At 43.6% G+C, this 21,725-nt stretch overlaps 1 protein-coding gene across 2 annotated transcripts in view; it reads right to left on the bottom strand.

The window, feature by feature from the left end:
• Positions 1-748: 748 nt before the first annotated feature.
• GDNF (glial cell derived neurotrophic factor) overlaps positions 749-21,725 on the bottom strand; it is a 28,092-nt gene continuing 7,115 nt past the window's right edge. For both annotated transcript variants that reach the window (XM_015139905.3, XM_001094714.5), the window contains exon 3: positions 749-4,210. In XM_015139905.3, coding sequence (XP_014995391.1) covers positions 3,726-4,210 — 485 coding nt within the window. In that variant the 3' untranslated portion in view covers positions 749-3,725. The remainder of the gene's footprint in view (positions 4,211-21,725) is intronic.

Below are 21,725 nucleotides of genomic sequence, written 5' to 3' on the forward strand. Positions count from 1 at the left end.
GCTTGGAGAAAATGCAGCTGGCCTCAGCACCGCCCTGGAGCCTCTTCCAGCCAGTCCTGGCAGAAGGACTGTGAATGCCTGAACCCACAAGTTGTACCCGAGTCCACTAAGTCTCCACGCAGGGATGGCGTGCGTTGGGAAGAGGGGGCATTTCAGGCAAAGGCTAGTGGGGCACAAATGCCGTCCATGGGGCAGCCTGGGCTGGGGCTATGCAGAAGAGCCATAGAGCACCGTGCAAAGTCGCCTGACGTGACTCAGTTTCATACAAGCTGCATCCTCTGCCTGGGACGCTCCTGATCTCTTGGCACAGTTTCTTAACTTCAGTCTTAACGTCATTTCTAATTAAAGCAAGCTCCCCTGTTAGTGTCTATATTATAGGATCCTGTTTGTATTCTTTTAGCATTTCTCAACACATGGCTCGGTACATAGTTTACTTTTTTGAATGTTGTCTGTCTCTCCCCAAATAAAATAACTCCAGGAGGGCAGAGGTTTTTGCTTTGGTCACCATTAGAGCCCTGGTGCCAGGAACAGTGCCTGGCACAGTGTAGGCACACCATAAGGGTTTGCTGAATGAAGAACAACTTTGCAATTTTTTCCCTCCTGAGTGGTGATTGGTTGCTGGGAGTTGATGGGCAAGGCCACTGACCATCCAGTGGGCTGTGTGGTAAGAAGGCAGTGATTCCTAATAAAGGCTTGTGGATGGCTGCCTCGCCCAGGGCATGCAAGGAAGTACAGAAGTACAGAGAGCGATAGAAATGAGTTTTTATTTGTAAAAAGTTACAAAATGATATTGTACAAAAATAAAGTCTGTAGAGAACTTTGGTTGTATAACACAAACGACCGAGACAGATCAGAGAAGTCAGAACTTTCAAACAAGTGCGCTCCTTACTGTATCAGATGGCGATCGCAATGATAAAGAAAAATCACAAACTTTACCCTTTTGTGGATTTGGTAGAGCAATTTGCTTCCATTAAAACCTGCTTGTGGTGTGTAGGTGATGCCAGGAACGAGCTGTCAACACCCATTGGATACTACAGCTTTTTTTGGGCAGGGACTCTCCATGGGGAGCTGGTGTGGGTGTGGGGCAGTCACTGAGGTTGAAGCCTGGGAACAGTGGCCATCGCACCTGCCAGGGTTCTCTGAATGGGACAGATGCCCCTGGGGCCACATCCAAATTGCACTCCATGAATGACTGGATGGCTGGAGTTTGTCACTGTTTTGAGCAGTCTGAATTCTCAGCAAGATCCCAAGAGAAGGTGAGAGAGAAGGCCTTTCCTCCATTTCCCAGGCAGGCAAGGGGAGCAGAAAAGACAGAGAAGGGCAGAACTGTGAAGAATTTGGGTATTTTCAGGGAAGGGGATGGGATATCTGGTAACTGCTGCTTCTTGTTACTTTGTAAAACTGACATGATTATTTGATGGAGGCCAGTATTTCATTTAATTGCTAAATCTGTCATAGTTTTATGACTAATAGCCATTAAGGTAGTAACAGATTATCTCCTTGATGAAAATCCCTTTTATGAAATGTGCAACAAGCTCTAATATAAGGCCTAGTGTGTCATACGTGTGTTGGCTGCCTGACAAATTCACAATCTAGGGCATGGAGGGGGTGGCTGTTCCCACCCGATGCTTCCTCCCATTCCAACCTCTTTCTGTTTTTTTTTTTTTTTTTTTTTTGAGACCGGGTGCTGCACTGTCACTTAGGCTGGAGTGCAGTGGCATGATCACAACTCACTGCAGCCTCGACCTACTGGACTCAAGTGATCCTCCTTCCTCAGCCCCGAGTAGCTGGGACCACAGGCGTGCACCATCACGCCTGGCTAATTTTTAAAGTTTCCATAGAGACAGGGTCTCCCTATGTTGCCCAAGCTGGTCTCAAACTCCTGGGTTCAAGACATCCTCCCACCTTGGCTTTCCAAAGTGTTGGGATTATGGGTGTGAGCCGCTGCACTGGCCCTGATCGCCTTCATTTAAAGGCAGCACATTCTTAAGTATGAGGCTCTGTGTGTGGCTGTGGCTGGCCCAGATGTGGCTTCCTCAGCACCCTTCTCAGCCATCTGCTCCCCAGGGAACTGTCAGGTGTTTGGGTATATAGCAGCAGCAGCTGTTGACCCCCCGGTGACAGCCCAGGAGTTGTACAGGACCTGGTAGACCCTACCTCTGGAAGGCCCCTGTGTCTCCCATGCTGCACTGGGCAGCCGGCATATTCTCGGGAGGGCTGTGGGTGAGCAGGGATGGAGGGAGTCTGTAAAATGGTAGCTACCTGACAGCATTGTTGACATTACTTTTAGGTCAACATTAAATCCAGGACTACCTGTTAAAAGGAACTGAACCTTTTCTATATATGGTTATGCATAGTATAGCTAGGTATACATGGAGGGGACTAAGAGCTTAAATACAACAGGAAGTGGAGCCCACAACATTTCTGTTCAGCGATGGAGCAAGGAAGAAATAAAATCAAGCGCCGGTGGTCTCTGCACGCTGCTCCAGGAAAGGGGGCTTGCCTGAGACGCTCCACAAATAAAAATTGGGGAAAATGCTGAAATCTGGGGAAAATTAATGAGACATTTTCTTAAACAGGTAAAGTAAGTGATTTTTGCCTAGCAAAAAACTTTTTAATACTTTGAAAAGCATGGACCCTTGTTCCCAATTCGAATTTCCTTTTGTCACCTTTCTTTACATTTTGCGAGCACATATACTTTGGCACCTTTGAAAAGAAACTTTAATAAATAAGGGAAAAAAGAGAAACTCATTAGTGAACGGTAATAAATAACAATAACTTAAATCTCAATAAATATCTTCTCTATATTTCTGTATCTGAAACAGATGCATTGCATCGAGTAGCTTCTCTAGTCACTGGTGACCACGCATCAATGGAGCTGGGTATGTAACATCTGTCTCTCTGTAAACCAACAGGCCCGAGGTGCTCTCCCTGCCCGGGGGCAGTTGGGGGCCTTCCCCAATTCTCTCCTACAAGAATGCTGGCGAAAACCATAACTCGTTTCCTGTTTCCAAGGACATAAAGGAAATACCTTCAGGTTTGTGTTTAATCATGAGCACAGCCTTTTTGGTTCCTAGCCAACTTCTTCCCACCCCACACACGATGATGGAAATCCATCACCAACTGTTGGCAAAAATGCTGGTTGTAGTAAACCTCGGGCCTCGACTTTCAAATGCAAAGGTGATTATCTCTTGTATCTTTGCTTTTTTTTTTTTTCCCTCTCCTTTCCAGGGTATGTCTCCACTGAGTGACAGAAAAATAAACCTCTTACTTTCAGCAGTAAAACGTAATGACAAGGAACAACACCAGGATCCCTGTTTCCCTGGTGTCTTCAGACACATGAAAACAAATCACAGGAGATACACTGGTTTGGTTCAAGTGCATCCGCAGCCGCGCCGGTGATCAGTGACAGTGGACCGTATCAGCTGAAACGGTGGCAACAGCCAACCAGGAACATCAGCCCTGAGCTTCTAGTGACATCGGCTGCCATCCTGGAGAATCCAGAGGGCTGTTTTCTCTCTCTCCTGTCCAGTTGTCTGTAGCTCGATCTCCCTCTACCAGGCTCCCATGATGGCTGCCTTCCTCCTCCTCCTCTTCTTCTTCCTCCTCCTCCTCCGCTTCCTTGGTCCTCATCTTCCATTCTGGGCAAACATTTCCTGGGAACCTTGGTCCCTTTCTTTGCACTGTAGCAGGAATGCAATACACAGCAGTCTCTGGAGCCGGAGTCAGATACATCCACACCTTTTAGCGGAATGCTTTCTTAGAATATGGTAAACCAGGTTATCATCTAAAAACGACAGGTCATCATCAAAGGCGGTGGGTCTGCAACATGCCTGCCCTACTTTGTCACTCACCAGCCTTCTATTTCTGGATAAGTTTTTTAATATTTTGTCATATGTTGTCTCAGCTGCATCGCAAGAGCCGCTGCAGTACCTAAAAATCAGTTCCTCCTTGGTTTCGTAGCCCAAACCCAAGTCAGTGACATTTAAATGTATTGCAGTTAAGACACAACCCCGGTTTTTGCCCCTCTGGCCTCTCCGACCTTTTCCTTTGGAATTCTCTGGGTTGGCAGCTGCAGCCTGCCGATTCCGCTCTCTTCTAGGAAGCACTGCCATTTGTTTATCTGGTGACCTTTTCAGTCTTTTAATGGTGGCTTGAATAAAATCCATGACATCATCAAACTGATCAGGATAATCCTCTGGCATATTTGCTGTTCAACAAGAAAAGAGAAAATGGCACATGAGACAAAATGATCGTTTCAAGCCATCTTCAAGATCAAAGTGCCCCCCTAAAGTCAGCAAAAATTGGACCCACAGCAAAACTATCAGTTGATTAAGCTACGGGACCATTGTAATCCCCAAGAACAGAGGCAAAAATGCACAGAAGAAAGATGATTTAGTTGGAAGAGGAGACTACCATGGTGGTGACACACTTCCTCGAAGAAAAATCCTTAGAAGCGTAGTTTTCATTTGAATAACATCCACCATTTTTAACAAGTCCATACAGAGCTCGCTGTGAGCTGGCCAATCCTCTGGGGCATTTTTCCTGCCTAGTCACACAACCTAGAGTAGTGGTTCTCAAATGTGAGTGTGCAGGAAAATACCCTGGATATTGACTAGAATGCAGATTCTTGGCCTTACCCTTGAAGACAATGAGTCAGTTGGTCTGGGGAGGGGCCAAGGAATCTGCACTTCTAACAAGCCCCAAGGAATTCTAATGTCAAAGATCCACGCACCAAACTTTGAGAGACAGCATCTTACAGGGTGAAAAAAGTGAATTCTTCCAATATGGCTACCTTTATCTGGAGTACTGAGTGCTCTTCCCTGAAACTTGCTTTGATTCTGTATGGCTGAGTGGGACAAGAACCATTCTGACAGAACAAATGAAGAGCTCAGGAATGCAACTACAGTTTAAAACTTCCTTAAAAATCATTAAGGAACAGGAAAACAATTTACATTTTACTAACAAAGAGACTAATTTACTGCTTCCTTTGAACAGCATGACTTTAACAAAAAAGTCCAGTGATAGAGTAAAATGGCATTTATGTATCAAAGCAATAAATGAAATGAGATGCTGTTTGTGGATAGAAGCAGCCCTGCCCCCAAGGGTGAGGTCCGGCCTCAGCTGCAGGTTGTCACATGGCTCCCACGGTCTGGCTGCAAGCAGGACAAGAGGCTCATTAGGGAGATCACATGGAGGAAGGATGCGGGGACACTAAGATGTCTGAGACCTTTGGTGAAAGTATGAATCAGCAGTTTCTCGGTGCTTTCTGCCGGATTTCAGCGTTTGCTTTGGCGGATCAAGTAAGAAGAGAAAAGTAACTAATGGAACAATGTAATAAATTTCTAAACAGGGGAAATACAATTCAAACACCTATTTCTTAGGTATTAGGCCTTTTACGTCTCCCTCACCTCATTTTTCAGGTCATTTATTATGTTTAGGATTATAAGTGGCTTAAAGAAATATACCACAGAAGAGCTGTCAGCAAGAGTAAATGTTTTTTGCCAAGATTGTGTTAAAGCATAGAAAGATTACATTATGTCTAACCCATGTCAAATTGTTTTGTCATAAACCTAACCTATTTAATTGTTAAAATATCAGGTATCCCTTCCTATAGAACAAAATCTAGCAAAGGCAACTTAACCACGTATGTGTGTAGTGTGTGTGTGTGTGTGTGTGTGTGTAATATGTAAAACATACGATATATGACAATGAAGAGACTGGTGACTGGAAGCCATAGAATGCCCGGTTGCACTCTGAAATTTGGCATTGGCTGGATCGGCTGCACAGAAGTCACAGAGCTGTTTCCACACTGGCTGAAGTCCTGTCACCTCTTGCCTGGATAACTGCAGTGGCCCCTGAACTGGGCTCCCTCATTCTACCCTTACCCACCTGCGATCTATTGTCTACCCAGCCCCCAGAGAGATACTGTAAACGCAGAACATAACCCCCTCTGCTCAAAACCTTCCAGTGGCTCTCCATTACTCTTGGAGAAAAAGCCCAAATCCACACTGGCTCTAAAGGCCCTACCTGACCTGGCTGCCCCTCTCCTCCAGCCTTTACTACGTAACTCTGACCTCCTTTCCTGTTTCTCCTCTTCCTCCCTCCCATCTAGCTACCCTGGCTTCCTTACCATTCCCCAAACACGGGGCTCAGTGTCAGCACCACTGGCCTTTTGGGCTGGGTCATCTTCACTGTGGGAGACTGTCCTGTGCACTGTACGATGTTTGGCAGCATCCCTGGCCTCCACCCAGCAGAGGCCTGATATGGTTTGGTTGTGTCCCCAGCCAAATCTCATCTTGAATTTTAGCTCCCATAATCCCCACATGTCATGGGAGGGGGCCTGGTGGGAGGTAATTGAATCGTGGGGGCAGGTTTTTCCTGTGCTATTCTGGTACTAGTCAATAAGTCTCATGAGATTTGATGGTCTTATGAAGTGCAGTTCCCCTGCCTGCCCATGCTTTCTTGCCTGCCGCCATGTCAAAATGTGACTTTGCTCCTCCTTTGCCTTCTGCCATGACTGTGAGGCCTCCCCAGCCTTGTGGAACTGTAAGTCCATTAAATCTCTTTCCTTTATAAATTACCCAGTCTCAGGTATTTCTTCATAGCAGTAAGAAAATGGACTAAAACAAGGCCTGTAGCATCCCCCATCCTAGTCATGACAGATCAAGGTCATGACTGGATATTGCAAATGTCCCCTAGGGGCAACACCATCCCTTGAGAACTACAGCTCAAATAGTCAGGAACTCAGGGCCTTTGTGCTGGCTGTCCCCTCTCCACCTGGTCCCTTGGCCTATAGAGCAATTTGTATTTTACCTGCAATATACGTAGGCAAAGAATATCAGATTACATGTCTCCCACCCTGTGGCCACTCCCACATCTCCTTCAAGTCTTTGCTCAAATGTCACTGTCCATGAGTCCCACCTGACCTCCCTGTTTAAAACAAGATTCCTCCCCAACCCCTAATCCAGATACCCCTGCCCTGTGCCTCCCCCTCCACCATAATTCTAGATACATTCTAACACACCATCTAACTGATTTCTTAGGGTTGTTATTTATAGTCTGTCTTCTCTAAAAGAATGTCAACTCCAAGAGGGAGGAACTCTGTCCTGCTTATTCACTGATGGATCTCCAGTGCTTGAGTAGGCTGTGGAGGCCTATGGTAACTGCTGGCTGAATGAGTCGGGTCATTTTACTAGGGGGAAAGAGAGTTCTTTTATTTTATTTTATTTTTTTGAGACGGAGTCTCGCTCTGTCGCCCAGGCTGGGGTGCAGTGGCCGGATCTCAGCTCACTGCAAGCTCCGCCTCCCGGGTTCACGCCATTCTCCTGCCTCAGCCTCCCGAGTAGCTGGGACTACAGGCGCCCGCCACCTCGCCCGGCTAGTTTTTTGTTAAAAGAGAGTTCTTAATTTTTCAAGGGGACACTGGGACTTCAGCTGAAAACTGCATCATTATGAAATGAAATGCTCCAAAATAAGCCCACATTACTCAGGAAAGCCACTCTGCCATGAGTGGCACAGTCATTGCCCACCAGAGAGCTCCAAACTGCCTTTCCTCCGCAGCTTTCTGCAGCTTCGCAGCAGCATTAATTCTCAGCGCCCACCTCCCCTGGGTCTCCCAAAGCTCTCTGCTCCCTGAGTAATGCTTTTTTAAGGGGGCCCGGGAGAGCGCTCTTTTCTTTCTCTCTTTCTCTCTTTCCCTCTTTCCCTCTTTCTTTTCTCTCTCTCTTTCCCTCTTTCTTTTCTCTCTCTCTTTCTCTCTTTCTTTCTTTCAAGACAGAGTTTTGCTCTTGTTGCCCAGGCTGGAGTGCAATGGCATGGTCTCGGCTCACTGCAACCTCCAATTCCTAGGTTCAAGCGATTCTCCTGCCTTGGCCTCCCACGTAGCTGCAATTACAGGTGCCCACCACCACACCTGGCTAATTTTTGTATGTTTAGTAGAAATGGGATTTCACCATGTTGGCCAGGCTGGTCTTGAACTCCTGACCTCAAGTGATTCATCCGCCTCAGCCTCCCAAAGTGCTGGGATTACAGGTGTGAGCCACTGTGCCCGGCCAAGAGTGCTCTTAATTTGTCCTTTCCTTTGTACTGCTTTCTCACTGAACTTCCTTTAGGAAGTGTTCTTTCAAAAGAAAACAAAACAAAACAACAACTTTAAATCACTTTGACAGAAACAATTGACTTTTTAAAAAAAAAAAAAAAATGAGCTGTTTTAGCTATTGGTGATTTCTTTCAACAATAAGCTAGTAAAGAGGAAATAAATACAGATGTGCCCAGTTTAAAAAAAAACATGCTTCTATATAAATTGGAACTTATAAAACAGATATATTAGGAGTGACTAATCAAAATACAGAAGAGTCTTCAAATTTAAAAAAAAGAGACTCTGTTTTACAAAAGGACTCACATTATAGGCTCTTTTCAAGAATTCTAAATAGGTCATTAACATTAATTTAGGAACCTGGGCATATAGAAAGTTAAGTTCAATTAACAATTAACTGAAGATTAATCAGAAATGAGGGTAAAACATTACTAAAATTTTAATATAAGCTAATGGGAAAACATTAGAGTCACAGAAGTTAAAATTATGCTGGTTTAGAGACTCATTAATCTATATGTTACATAATTTGTATTACTAGAGTTATAGTAATAAGGATTTGAAGCAGCGCTTATAGTGTTTTTTCTTAGCCCTCAATACTTGGAAGATCTTGAAAAACATTTTTCCTCCTTTTTTAAGATATTTTGACTGCATGGCTTTGTCACAGGCTTTGTTTGCCAGGTAAAATACAGAAAGCCTGATTTGAATTTCAGGTAAAGAGTGAATACACGTCATAGCAAATTTGTCCAAACCCGTGGTATGTACAGCACCAAGAGTGAACCACAATGTCAACTATGGACTTTGAGAGATATTGATGTGTCAATGTAGGTTCATCAGTTATAATAAATGTACCATTCTGGTGGGAGATGTTGACAATGGAGGAGGCTATGCATGTGTAGGGGTAGGGAGTATATGGGAACTCTCCGCCTTCCTTTCAATTTTGCTGTGAACCTAAAACTGCTCTAAAAAATAAAGTCTATAATTTATTTTTTTAAACAAAAGGCTTCCTGGCGTGTGGCTAATGAAAACTCCTTCCTTTGATGGAAAGTCTCCTTCACACTTTATTGCTAATGTGGAAATATTATTTAAGCCCCAAGTTCAGGCCATAGGCAACTCTTATTAAGCTGAAGTTTGGTTTTCCTTCATATTCATGAAAAATAGAACAAACAACAAATATTTATGCTGAAAAATTTACATGGATATGAATTCTGGAAGCCAGGAAAGGGCAACATTGTATTTTTCAAACCACAGGGCAAATAGGCCTGCCTGTTCCGACTAAATGAGTTCATTCTTAGAGCCAGCCTCAATTTATTGATGCAAGGCACTTGGGGACATTAGGAGCCATACTCCTCTGCAGAGGGTGCTGGGCAGCCTCACTGAGCCTGTCCTCAACTCTTCTGCAGAGGCCTCTCACCCAGCCCAGACAAGAAACTCCTGGTGATAAGCTGAGATGCCCACAGCTGCCTCTATTTTCCACGAATTCACTGAGCTGAGGGAAAAGAAGAGGAGTCTGAGTTTGGATTCATTCCCTAAATTAAGACTTACTGGTGCATCTCTGTCTTCATCCTATAAAAGCCTTGGCAGAATGTCAGATACGCAAATGACCCTCATTTATTAACTTTAATTGTGAGATACTTGCAAACCACAAAAGAGGAGCATCATTAAAAAAACAATAGGTCATATCTTTGCTCATTTCCCAGACCTGCTTGGAGGATATATCTTGGAAAACATGTCCATCTAAAAGACAAAGTTTTTGGAAATCCAAAATGCTCAAATGCATTTAAGCTATCCTTCAGAGTGCAACCAAATATTTTGGTATTATTCTATTGAAAATATTTTAATTTTGATGTGTTCTTTGCATAAATAGTGTTACTTAAACAAATGAAACCTTGTACTGGGGCACCACTCTGGGAACAAACAGTTCATGGCAAGGACTTTGCTGCCCTCGATTGTGGGGGAAAAAATAGTAATGCCACCTCAGGAACAAAGGACTGAGATAGTGACTATTTTGTAAAGTCAACTGAGTTTTAATAGGAACAAGGCTGAGGGCTCCAAGTCCTCCCTGTAATAGCTGAACTCAAAATTACATAATCTAAAACATTACATTGGTTAAGCTGGCAATAGTGGACAAAGTCTTTTCCTAAAATGCCATATTTGTCTAAAACCAGTACAGGTTAACCATATTTTAATCAAAGGGTCATTTTAATACTTGTAGCTGGTTGTCCCCTCCTCAGCTTGGCCAGGCAGGGAGTCTAAGCTGACTTTCATTCTAAGTCATCCTAAGTCCCCAACCTGTGGGCCGGAGAGGGAGGTGGCACAAAGTTGTCTATGAGGGACAAAGTGGTGAGAACACAACTCCTTATCCAGAGGGTGGAGGGAAGGTCTTTGAGGCTCAGAGGGACCCAGGAGAGAGGGGGCTTGACCTCAGTACCCACAGTGGTCCTGTCCAGGAGGAGAGGTCTTCCAAGGCCAGGCTTGAGATCTGCAGGAGCCGGGCTTGGCTGATGCAGGGGCCCCAGAGAGAAGGCTCAGGGGTTTCTTGCTGTGGGGAGAACAGCTTTGCCACTTCACTATAAAGTGTCCAGCTTCTGTGCCTGGAAGGGTGAGGGCTAAAGAGGCTCATAGGGGTGAGCTGCTGCCTGAGCCAAGGCCACACAAGTGAGAGATACATCAGGAACCAGTGCCAGATGGTAGGGCCCAGTTTTGGGATGGGGCAGGAAGCTGAGGATGATGCCATAGGATGCTGCACCTGTGGCTGTCGAGGTGCAGTGCCAGCCATCCTGACATGTAGAGCTTCCTATGAAAGGCTGTCTTCAGACAGGAGGAAAATGGAAAACCCCCTAATGGTGGGAGACGTTGAATCTGGTATTCTTTGCCTACCTATATTGCAGGTAAGATGCAAATTGCTCTACAGGCCAAGCGTCTGAAAAATATAGAGATCTCTCTCTATAAACACATACGCATACACATGCATGCATACATATATATCTACACACAGAGACACACACATACATATATGAAAAGAAAAGATCAACTGAAAATTGATATAACTTCTCAAGAAGAGTCCCAACAAATGTCATTGTTTTGGAATAAGTTATTTTTCTCTTTCTATATGATACAAACATGATTTTCTTTCACTAATATTGGAATATCATTACAAGAATTACATGGCTGAGTTTAACCTTAAAACTTCTTGCATTACAAAATTTCATCAGGCTATAACTTAGATAAGGGCTTCCTTGAAGCACTTAAAAAACATTACCAATATAAAGGTGGAATACTGCCTACTTTCACACAACATTAACTTTAAACCTGACAACCTCCCTTCAAGGCTAAATTGAATACTATCTCCACTTTACAGCTCGGGAAGCTGAGGCTCAGAGAAGACAAATATTTGGCGAAGGCCACAGGACTAACAAATGTGGACTTGGTGGTTCAGTTTCAAAGTTCAAACTTATTATCTTTTCATTTTAAAGTAAAAACTCTACTATCACTGAGCACTTCAAGTCTTGTGGCAGATGGGAATTTCCTCTGAGACAAGAGCAAGACACGCTGGTTTCACCTGTACACATTTACCAAAGTCAGCACAGGAGGTGAGAAACACACTTTCTGTTGAAAAATTCAGTATGAACGCTAAGTAGATCCTAACGTTAGGCTGCCATGGGCCACAGAATACAGTAAATTGTCTCCAAAAAAGGAAAAGCCATGCCACTCAGGGGCATCTCTCCCATGTCCTGGTTCTTGCATATCACGCTAAGGCAGCTCTGGCGATTTCCCAGTTAAAACCGGAAAAGCCGCAGCCAGCAAGGCAGCAGATCCAGACAGAGAGGCCCCATCTCCGGAAGCTCCTCCAACTCACGCTGGCACCAAATGACCAGGCTCTTGCTGCAGAGCTGGAGAGAACAGAGGCCCGGATTCCAGTCCCGGGTCAGTCCCTGACCAGCCGTGTGACCTTGGAAGAGTCGCTTAACCCTTCTGAGGTCAACTCAATGCTCTCTGGGGCCCTTTCCAGCTCCACAGTGCTAAAGTGTGGAGAGTCTAAGTCTTGGCTGGAACACGCGGCCAGACACGGGTTTTTCAGTCACCTCTGCCAGGGAGAAGACCACCTCTGGCTGACACTCCAGCAGCGTTCAGCTCAGCCAGTACCCTCGGGGCCCCAGGAACCCCCACAGGTGGTATTTCAGAACTCTGCAGTGCTCGACCTCTTCTACCTCTTGGCTCAATGTCTCGGCTACATTTGAAATGATCGTCATCAATCTTCTCTTAAATCATCAAGTCATCTTCCTGTGCCCTATTTAAGAGAGGTAGAAGATGTGTAGAAAGGACCCTGTATCTGCATCTGAAAGCATCCAGATTCTACTGCGAGGCATTCTTAAACGTCAGTTTCCATCTGTAAAAATACAGATGGGCCCCCTGACCCCTGAGAGGACACACTACAGCCACACGCTACAACTCCTTCCGTCCCCATCACCCAAAAGTCAAACACTCAAATAACCATTTTCTTCGAACCCCAGTTTTATTCATTTCTGTTTTTGCCGCTTCAAGTATGCTTAGGTCATGCCCGGCTTATGACTCCAAGGCTAGAATTGCCCACTGCAAGTGGCACAAAATAGATCAGGAGAGCCAGTCAGCTTGTCCTTGAAGCTGACCTATGGGCTGTCAACTCTTGTTCTTATTTGACCTTCAGGAACCTCTAAAATGTGCAGCCCATGAGAATGGACTCTAACTGTGAGTTCATGAGAATGTTCCAGTTCTCTGAAAAACTTCTGTAAAGTTTTGTCATCTGCTCCTATTTCAAAGTGATGTCTTTGCCACTTATTTGAACTACTTTTTTAAAAAGGCCCATAGATCAGTAAGCACTGAATGCTGATGCATCTTACATTATGTAATGACCTTCCGTGCTTTCCTATTTTGGACACGGAATTCATCTAGTGTTTGATAGACCGTCCTGATCATAGGCTGCTGTTGGGTTAACTTTCAGGAGTGTCCACAGCATCTATTTTCCTGAAAACAATTACCAGCTGAGGCAAGTTACTAAGTCATTGTGACCATTTCCAGAGCTACCAGTGCATTCTCTTCAGGACCAGTGGTTTGTTGACGGAAAGGCATGACATCAGTTTATTTGAAAAGTATTTGCGTTGTAAAAACACCAGTGTTTTGTTGTTTTAAGAAAGCATTTCTGGATTCTCTCAAGGCAGAAGAAAAAGACCAACCAGAATGCAAAACACCTTAGAATACAGAAAAAGGAGCTGTACTTTGAAAAGCCACTTTGCCCATCAAAATGTCGTCTTATTTACCATCTCCACCCGCTTTGAATGACACTGCACATACTACTTGTACTATATCCTAAACTGTTATCCTACAACTCAACTAAGAAAATTTGTAACAAATGGACTGAAAATTACTCCATGAATATAAACAGCCAGAAAACCCCACTCAGGGAGAGACAGACAGTAAATTCCTTTGTTACTCAGGTTCTGATCACCTTGCTCTGGTTTCTATGTATGTGGTCCATGCTTTTATTATAGTTATGCTAATAATTTTACAGTAATACGCATGGTGGCCCTGGGTGGAAAGTGTCCGTTCTTCAGCTTTTAAGTCAGGAGAACACCCAACAGGGTGTTCATTTGTTAGCTAATCCGTGAACACCTGGTGTGAGCTAAAAGCACTTCAGAGTCAGTAATAAACACCCCAAGCTAATGAGCACACACCAGGAGCTCTGCTACTGCCCTTATAAAAAACTTAATGGGGAAGGGTGAGAAAGTTACCCAGTAAAATTAAGTGCACAAAAAGCCACTAGGGCAAATCATGCCTGTGGTGTTCTCAGAGGCAGGGGGTTGTGGGGGTGGTGGAGTCTCTCCTTTCTTCTTTGAGCGAAGCCCTGCCCCCAGCCTGACAGGCTGCAGGACCCTGCAGGAATCTGCCCTCAGCGTCCCTCAGCTCTTCCCAGGGGACCCACTGAGCAGTGGGTAAAAGGCCTGTAAGGGTCTCAGTGATTTGAACAAGAAGGAGGGACTAAGAGAAGATGAAAGAAATCTTCTTTATCATTTGAATTTGTTTGGTAGATTCCTGTGGTCAGATACAAGGAGGGAATTTCTACCCCCAGCAAGTGAATTTACGGGAATCTCAAAGACTCTTCAGGTAATGAGATATGGTTATCATTCTAAAACAACTTTATTGCCAAACCCATTCCCTGATTTTTTTTCCTTGATGACTTTTTGATGCAGTCAGAAGAGTGACATCTGGGTGTCAGGAAGTGATCTTGTGCAGTGGTGACAAGTGTGAGTGCTGGACTCAGGCTGCCCTGTGTCCAGACCCTGGCTAAGTTGCTAACCCTGTAAGTCTCAATTTCCCCGTCTTTCAAATGGGGCTAGTCACAACTTTACCTTCAGGTCAAAATTAATATGATAACATAAGAAAAGATTTCAGCTCAGTTCCTGGTCCACAGAAAGTATTTCACAAATGGTGCCTCATGTAGGCCAATATGGTTGCTGCATCTGGGGCCTTCCTTCAGCAATATTTGCACAGAAGGCAGCAGCGCAAAGCCAACTCTGCGGTCTCTAGACAAAGCAAGATTGCCCAACAGGGGATCCAGACACTGGTCCCTACTTAGTCTAGCACATTCTACAGAGGAGAGACCTCTGTGCAGGGCCTGAAGCCCCTGGCATGGTGGGTTGTGGGCAGAAGCCACAGGCCTGTCTTGGGAGGCTGTGCAAGCTCTTCTGTGCTCCTCAAAATGCCTGACAACTAAACACGCAAATGTCAGCGGACCCCGGAGCCCATGAGGGATATCTTTGTGTCCACTATGGCTTAGAGCAGTGTCTTCAAACTGAGGCACTTGGCCCTCTGGGGGCACATGAAGACTGTCTGCAGTGCCTATGGGTGGTTGAAAGGGAATCCGTGTCCATTTCCTCAATTTCCACACGCGCTGTGTCCTAAAACGTCTGGTCTGCCTGCGGATGTTCCTGCTGTGGTTCTCCTTGCCCATGTCCCCTTTTCCAATCCCCCTTTGTCCTTACTGAGAGATCGTGTGCTTCTCACCCATCTCGCCATTCTATTGTGGGGCCTGTCCCGGGGATAAACACCTTCAGGTGCCATACAAAGGCATTCATGCATGAATGGCTCCTTGGGACAAACTGATATTGGGTGCCTCCTGATGTGAGGACGCAGCACCATGAATATGATATTCCAAGGATGTTTACCTAATCATGCGGAAATAATCAGACAGATCCAAACTGAAGGGCAGTCTGGGAAACAGCTGGCAAAAGAGCCCAGAGTTTTCATAAATGTCAATGTCATGTAGAAAAAAAGACTCGTGAATCATTTTAGATTAAAGAAGTATAAAGATACCAGACAGTCAAATGCAATTTATGGTCCTGGGTTTTTTTTTTTTTTTTTAAACAAAACATAAAGGACATAATTGCTACAAGTGGGGACATATGAACACGGACTATCTATTGGATAACAGTATTATATCCATATTAAATTTCCTGAGACTGATAACTGAATTGTGGCTATCTAAGATATTGTCCTTGTTCTTAGAAGGTACATACTGAAATATTTAACATTCTGATGTTTGCAACAAATTCTCAAATGGTTCAGAAAAAAACGAGGCAAAATGCTAAAAAAGAGGTTAATCTTATTGAAGGATGTGTGGGTGTTCATTGTACTACAACCACTTCCAAAGGGAGATAACTTTGTGAATAAACCAAGAAATCCTGAAGCAAGCTGCTCCATATTTCCTCCTGGTCAGGCCCCTTGGGAAGCCTCAGTGCTTTCTCTGCTTGTCTGACTGTTCACCTATCCATCTCTTTACCTTACAATTGGGATCCAGAAGTGTGACAGTTGTCATGGGGTGTATGTTAACATGTACATTTGAATTGAAAATGAAGTCAGACCTTTCCTGACCAAAAAGCCAATTGATTTGGGCTGATTAGTTTGATCGTTTTCCATGAACTGAATAAGCTACATATACAGGTGCAAAGTTTTGCCAAAAGAATATTTAAAGCATATATTCAGTTCCTGAAAGGGCTAGAAATGACATCTAGTGTAACTATTTAAACCTATGATGAAAAATTTTAGAAAGCTTCAAAGTAGGTAATCGTTTTTCAACATTCTTATTTGCAGGTTTGCAGGCAAAAAAATTTCAGGCAAAAACATATTGTTTTAAAACCATGCTTTTCTGCTTCAATTATGTTATTAAAGTTATGCAAAAGTGGGTTTTGCCTCTACTGAGCTAACCAGTTGTTTCCCAGTGGGGACCTAAGTCTACTTACGCATACTCCTGTTCCCACTGAGGCCCGTCGCTCTGGCACTTGTGCGGTCACGCTAGGTTCCCATGTGGATGCCATCCCCTCGCTGGGCAGAATGGGAGTGATCTAAGAACTAGAGTCTCCCCCAAGGCTTCCCGAATGCTGTCTGCCTACCAAGCATTTGTTGCAAAGATTTAGGGAGCCTTCTCTCATTGCAAAAGGCATCAATATTATAGGAATACTTAGTTAAATTCATGTTTCTCTTCTTAAAACATCCTGATCTGGACTTTGAAGTAGTCATTAGTAATATAGGCTTAAGCCTACCACAGCCCAAATGGAAATTTTAAAAGGGCCTAAAGGAAATTTGATAGTCTCTGCTTTTCCTTTCTCTTTGCTTGCTTAATTTTCCTGAAAATCTGTGTTTCAGGGTTAGTGAGTGCATTTTTAAGCAAGCCAAATGTCTGTATTTTCTTAATCCACTAATATGCACACACAGTCTGTGTAAAGTCAATAAATATTGGCTTTTGGACCAAAACGCTGAGGTTTAAATTCTGGTTTCACCACTTACTAGGTTTGTAACCTAGAACAACGCTCTAGGTCTCCTTTCTTCACCTGTACAATGGGGATAATAATATCTCCTCTTGTACTGTAGAGCTCAGACTTACTTGATTTCAGGACAAGAACTGTGTTCATGTTCATCATGTGGATAGTTGAAAGGTGCTAGGTCATTAATTTTTATATTAAGTGTTTATTTGCAGCTATTCACTTACTTGGGGCTAGTAGTTTGATTCAATTGTGCCTATGTCTAGAACATTTTAAAAAATAAGAGCACAATACCTCAAAATGAAAGACATGCTTATGGCATAGGCCCCACTCAAAAGCAGTCTGGGTATTTAGGTAACTTCTGCTGCAAGACAGCTTTGAAGCAATACCCCCCTCTGCAGTCACCTGCCTGCCCCATGGGTGCCTCACTGCTATCAAAAACAGAGCAAATACCTTTTCCTGAATTTTATAGCGTCACACGATCTGCGATCACCTATCAAGACATCTTCAATTTCCCACCACTTCTTAGTACCTCTTTCTAGAACTTGGAGACTGGTCTGTTCTCCTCCTTGTTCCACTGTCCCTACCCCACATCATGGTCACAAATTTTCCCATGCTACTCTCTAGTATGGAAGGTCCCCCTTTCCTTTTCCCTTCCTTTCCCAACACCCATCTTTCAAGTACCAGGTCAAATCCTCCCTCTTCCCTGAAGTCATCCCTGCTATGATCCCCAAATCCCAGTGAGCTCACTGCTAGGAATTTTTACCACGCATGCGTACAGCTCACCTAAACCCTACACAATAGACATATCTATCTGACTGACATTCTATTCACCCATCCAGCCATCTGCCCATCCACCTAGCAATAGTTTACAACTAGATCACCAGCAACTTTATTTACAAATTTAGCCTTTTTGAGACTGCATGGCACCCAGCACATGAAAGATATTTAGTATTTGTTTCCTGACTGAGCTCAAGTGATTAACTAAAAAACAAGTATTTTAATCAAACGAAGGTGCTATGGGTCACGAGTGCTAAATAAACAAAGAACAAAGAGATGTTAGCAGGGGAAAATATCAGGGAGCTTTAATTTTTATATCTGTTGAAGAAGAACCTGTTGAGTACATTGCTTACGCCCTGGGTCAGCCTAAGATCCTAAGACTGGCGAAATCAATTTAAGCCTTAAATAGATGTCTCTAAACAGCAACAGTTTGAAATAGGTTTCCAGACTGGGACCAGAATGAGAATGTTGGTCTCAGATCTCAAGTAAAGAATCAGTGCCTCCTACAAGAGTCTGATGTGCAATTTTTTGATTCCAAGAGACCCTTCCCAAGTGGCAGAGCGCCTTTCCAGCTTAGGTAGTTACTTTGTTAAAGTATTGTCCAGTCATACAGTACCTAAGCAATAAGACATAATAGATACATGGTGCTTGTTTATTCTAAATTCTATATTTCATAGCATTAGGTTCGAAAGCTTAACATTTACCCAGTTTGTTGCACTAGAAGCTTGCTTAGATCTGTAGAGGTGGTCTCACAGTTTACTAAGTTTTTTTGCTAGGGTATGAAACATCTTAAATTAAATATCCAGCTGGGATCATTTACAAAGATACGCTCCATCTCTATACAGGTAGCCTCCAACTCACAACCCTCTTATCACTTACATAGAAAGATCCTACCCTGCCTTGCCTCCCTCCTTCCCATGAGGGAAGAGGTCTCCCTAACACAACCATGGGAGTTTGGTGAGAAAAATTCCACTGGAAATATGTGGGCTTGGAAACTGGGGAAGCGACGGAGCTGTGAAACCTGGGAAGAGTCAGGGGCAGCTGACCCAGGGGCAGAATCCCAGGCAAGCCTGGCCTGCCTACGTGCTGGCCAACCAATAATAGGGCCCAAAATAGCCTGCCCACAAGGCCTGCATTTCTTTCACTCCCCGTACTCTGTTGTGCTGCTGAAATCCCACTATTTAGAGCAGCATCCTGGCAGATGTCGCAGCGGAAGAAGGGAATTCACTGGGTGCCCAAGGAGGGGCCATTGTAAGTAGGAGGGTGGCAAATGACAACTATGATCCCTATTTATGGAGCAGAGGCTTTACAAAGCAATACCCTCACATCAGCCCATGAGACTGGTTTACTATTATGCCTGTTTTACAGGGGAAAAAACCGAAGCTTAAGGGACGTTAAGTAACAGCTCAATATCTCAGTTAAGTGGCAAGGCTGGGGTCCAAATCCTAGTCTGGTCTGAATGTGTTACCTTGAGCTCTTGCTTGCTGAAACCTCCCTGATTTGTTCTGTGCCCTCCTTTTGCAGATTATAGGATATGGCCCCCAGGGCAGAGACTGTCAGTAATATTGTGAATGACAGTTCAGTTATATTGTGGTTTACATAGGTTTTTGTGGGCTAGCCTGAAAACTTGATAGCTTAATTTAAAAAATTGTTCCCATAGGAAATTTTGTGAACTGCTCTCAAACTGGTAGAATATAATCCCATTATATTATACTAAACTGGGAATTACTTGTGATTACAACTTAACAATGCTCAATGTCATTTTAGTTGGTCTCCAGTCGCACAAAAAATTCAGCCCACCTTACTGGACTGAGGTTCTTTCACGTTAATTTTTTCAAACCACCACACATGGACATTTACTAGAAGGTATGTTCCCTCCAGTGACTTTTGTTTATTAGGTGTATCAAGGTATCCCTAGCACTTAGGACAGTGCCTGGCATAGACAGGCACACATGTAACTATTTGGTGAATGTATATGTGCATTTAGATGCAAATTTTTAAAACCACATGCATTTTATGCTTTTACTTATTAAATACATTTAGAGTTAAGATAGGGAATATGACTATGATGAACTAACCTTCAATAAATTCAAACAACCTTGTGCACCATGGTCTAAGTCATTAGTTCAAGACCTTCCTCCTATACAAAGTATCCTCCCCTTCCCATATAAAGTACATTTCAGTAGTTTGGGGGAAACACTGTTCCCAGCTTCAGACCTGCCTCCTGTGATCATGGAACTGTGGCACATTATATACGAGTTGCTTTGCCTCTTTAGGTTTCAGGACTAGAGGGGTTTCCTTTCAGCTTAAAAATGCTATGACATTTGCAAGTTTCAACTTGCAGATTCCTCATGCCTGCTCTAATTGCCCTTTGGAAACTGGCAAAAAGCAAAAGACTGGCAAAAAGCAAAATAAACGAACAAAGACAGCCAAAGAGAAAAGTCTTGGGTAGCCCAAAAGTCAAATCACAAGTCCTTGAGTTTAGACAGGCTAGAAGTTGCTACAGGAAGCAGTCCTGGGCCATTTACTTTACAACCAGCCTCTAGGCAAGCCCATTGGCCAATTATGAATTCTATTCAGTTATCTCACACTGAGGTCATACTAGGAATAGAATTCTGGATGTTTTATTTACATTGGAACCAGCAGAACACATGCAATCTCAAAGGTGAGTGTGCAAACTATATATCCTGGTCCTCCTGTGAAAAGCACAGGATGACTGTTAATGTGGCATGAAAGCTCTTTTGCTCAATCATTAAGTTACAAGTATTTGGATGGAACTAGAGGAATCAGAATTTATGATACTTTCTATTTTTAAATTAAATGTGGTGACTTAATGTTTTTCTACATAAGCCTTAACCAGTTGCACCATGTACAGTGCAGGATATAAATGTCAGCACTGTGACAGGGGCGTGTTGACACTGGTTCAGTGTTCAAAGTCTGCATACTGTCATTATTTTGCCTTCCCTGCACTGACAGCTTGCTACTGAATCAAACATACCTGGAAAGAAGTCAATTTGGCTTAGAATGCAGCTCAGTTTCTCTTTGGGAATGTTTCTTTTTCAGGTTTCCTCTAGGATCGACTAGGTCTTGTCATAGACAAAACACAATGGGGTGTGTTCTGCTGTTCAAATATAAATAGAATAGTGAGAATCTTGTTCACTGATGGCATAGTATCAATTTTGGAAAAGGGAAGCAATCCTTCTTCCCCACAACATGCCCTCGCCCCCGCAATCTGTGCTAACTCACTTGCTTTGTGACTATTTGTACCTTATATGAGCCAAAGATTTTCTTGGGTATTATCAAGCTGTAGTGGCTCAAGTCTGCTTGCATGTTAGACTCATCTGGGGAACACCTAAAAACTCAGGTGCCTGGGCCGCACCCCAAACCGAGTAAATCAGAATCTTCTGGGGTGAGACCTAGCATCAGTATTCTTTAAAGTTCCCTAGGTGACTCCAATCTCTTCTTAGGAGACTTCCCAAAGGACTTTAGGACAAGCATAAAGGCCAAGGGGCAGATCTTATAGCCACTGGCATTGTGGAGTAGAAAGGCCTCTCTTTATGGTATAGTTACAGACTACTCATTGAGCTCTAAAGTAACTTGCCCGAAAGTCACAGAGTTAGTTGAAAGCAGAGCCAGGAGCCCGAGCCAGAATTAAATGAACCTAGTTAAACAGCGCACTAATAAGGCAATTAAACCTCCATGAATTAATCAGCTTTGTAATCAGGCACAGTCGTTTTTCTCTTGGCAATGTCTGGGTTAGAGAACTATTATCTGCCATTATGTCCCTGTCCCTCTCGTCTAGACTGTTTCAGTGAATGAATAGCCAGTTTTGGAAGACCTGGCACTAAGGGGCATTTTTAAGTTTCTGTTGGAGGAACATTTATATACACTAAATTTGTGATGGAAATAAAAGCCTCTAAAGTAGGTTTATACAGCTAATTGATAGACACTCTTGGAACAGGTACTTTAGTTTCAAAGGATTAACCATGCTCCCTAACTTACTTTTGAAGTCTTAATTTGCCTTTAAAAAAAATCCACTTTCTGTCTTTCTTTGG

The sequence above is a fragment of the Macaca mulatta genome, chromosome 6 (assembly GCF_049350105.2).
Source record: "Macaca mulatta isolate MMU2019108-1 chromosome 6, T2T-MMU8v2.0, whole genome shotgun sequence".
Taxonomy (NCBI): domain Eukaryota; kingdom Metazoa; phylum Chordata; class Mammalia; order Primates; family Cercopithecidae; genus Macaca; species Macaca mulatta.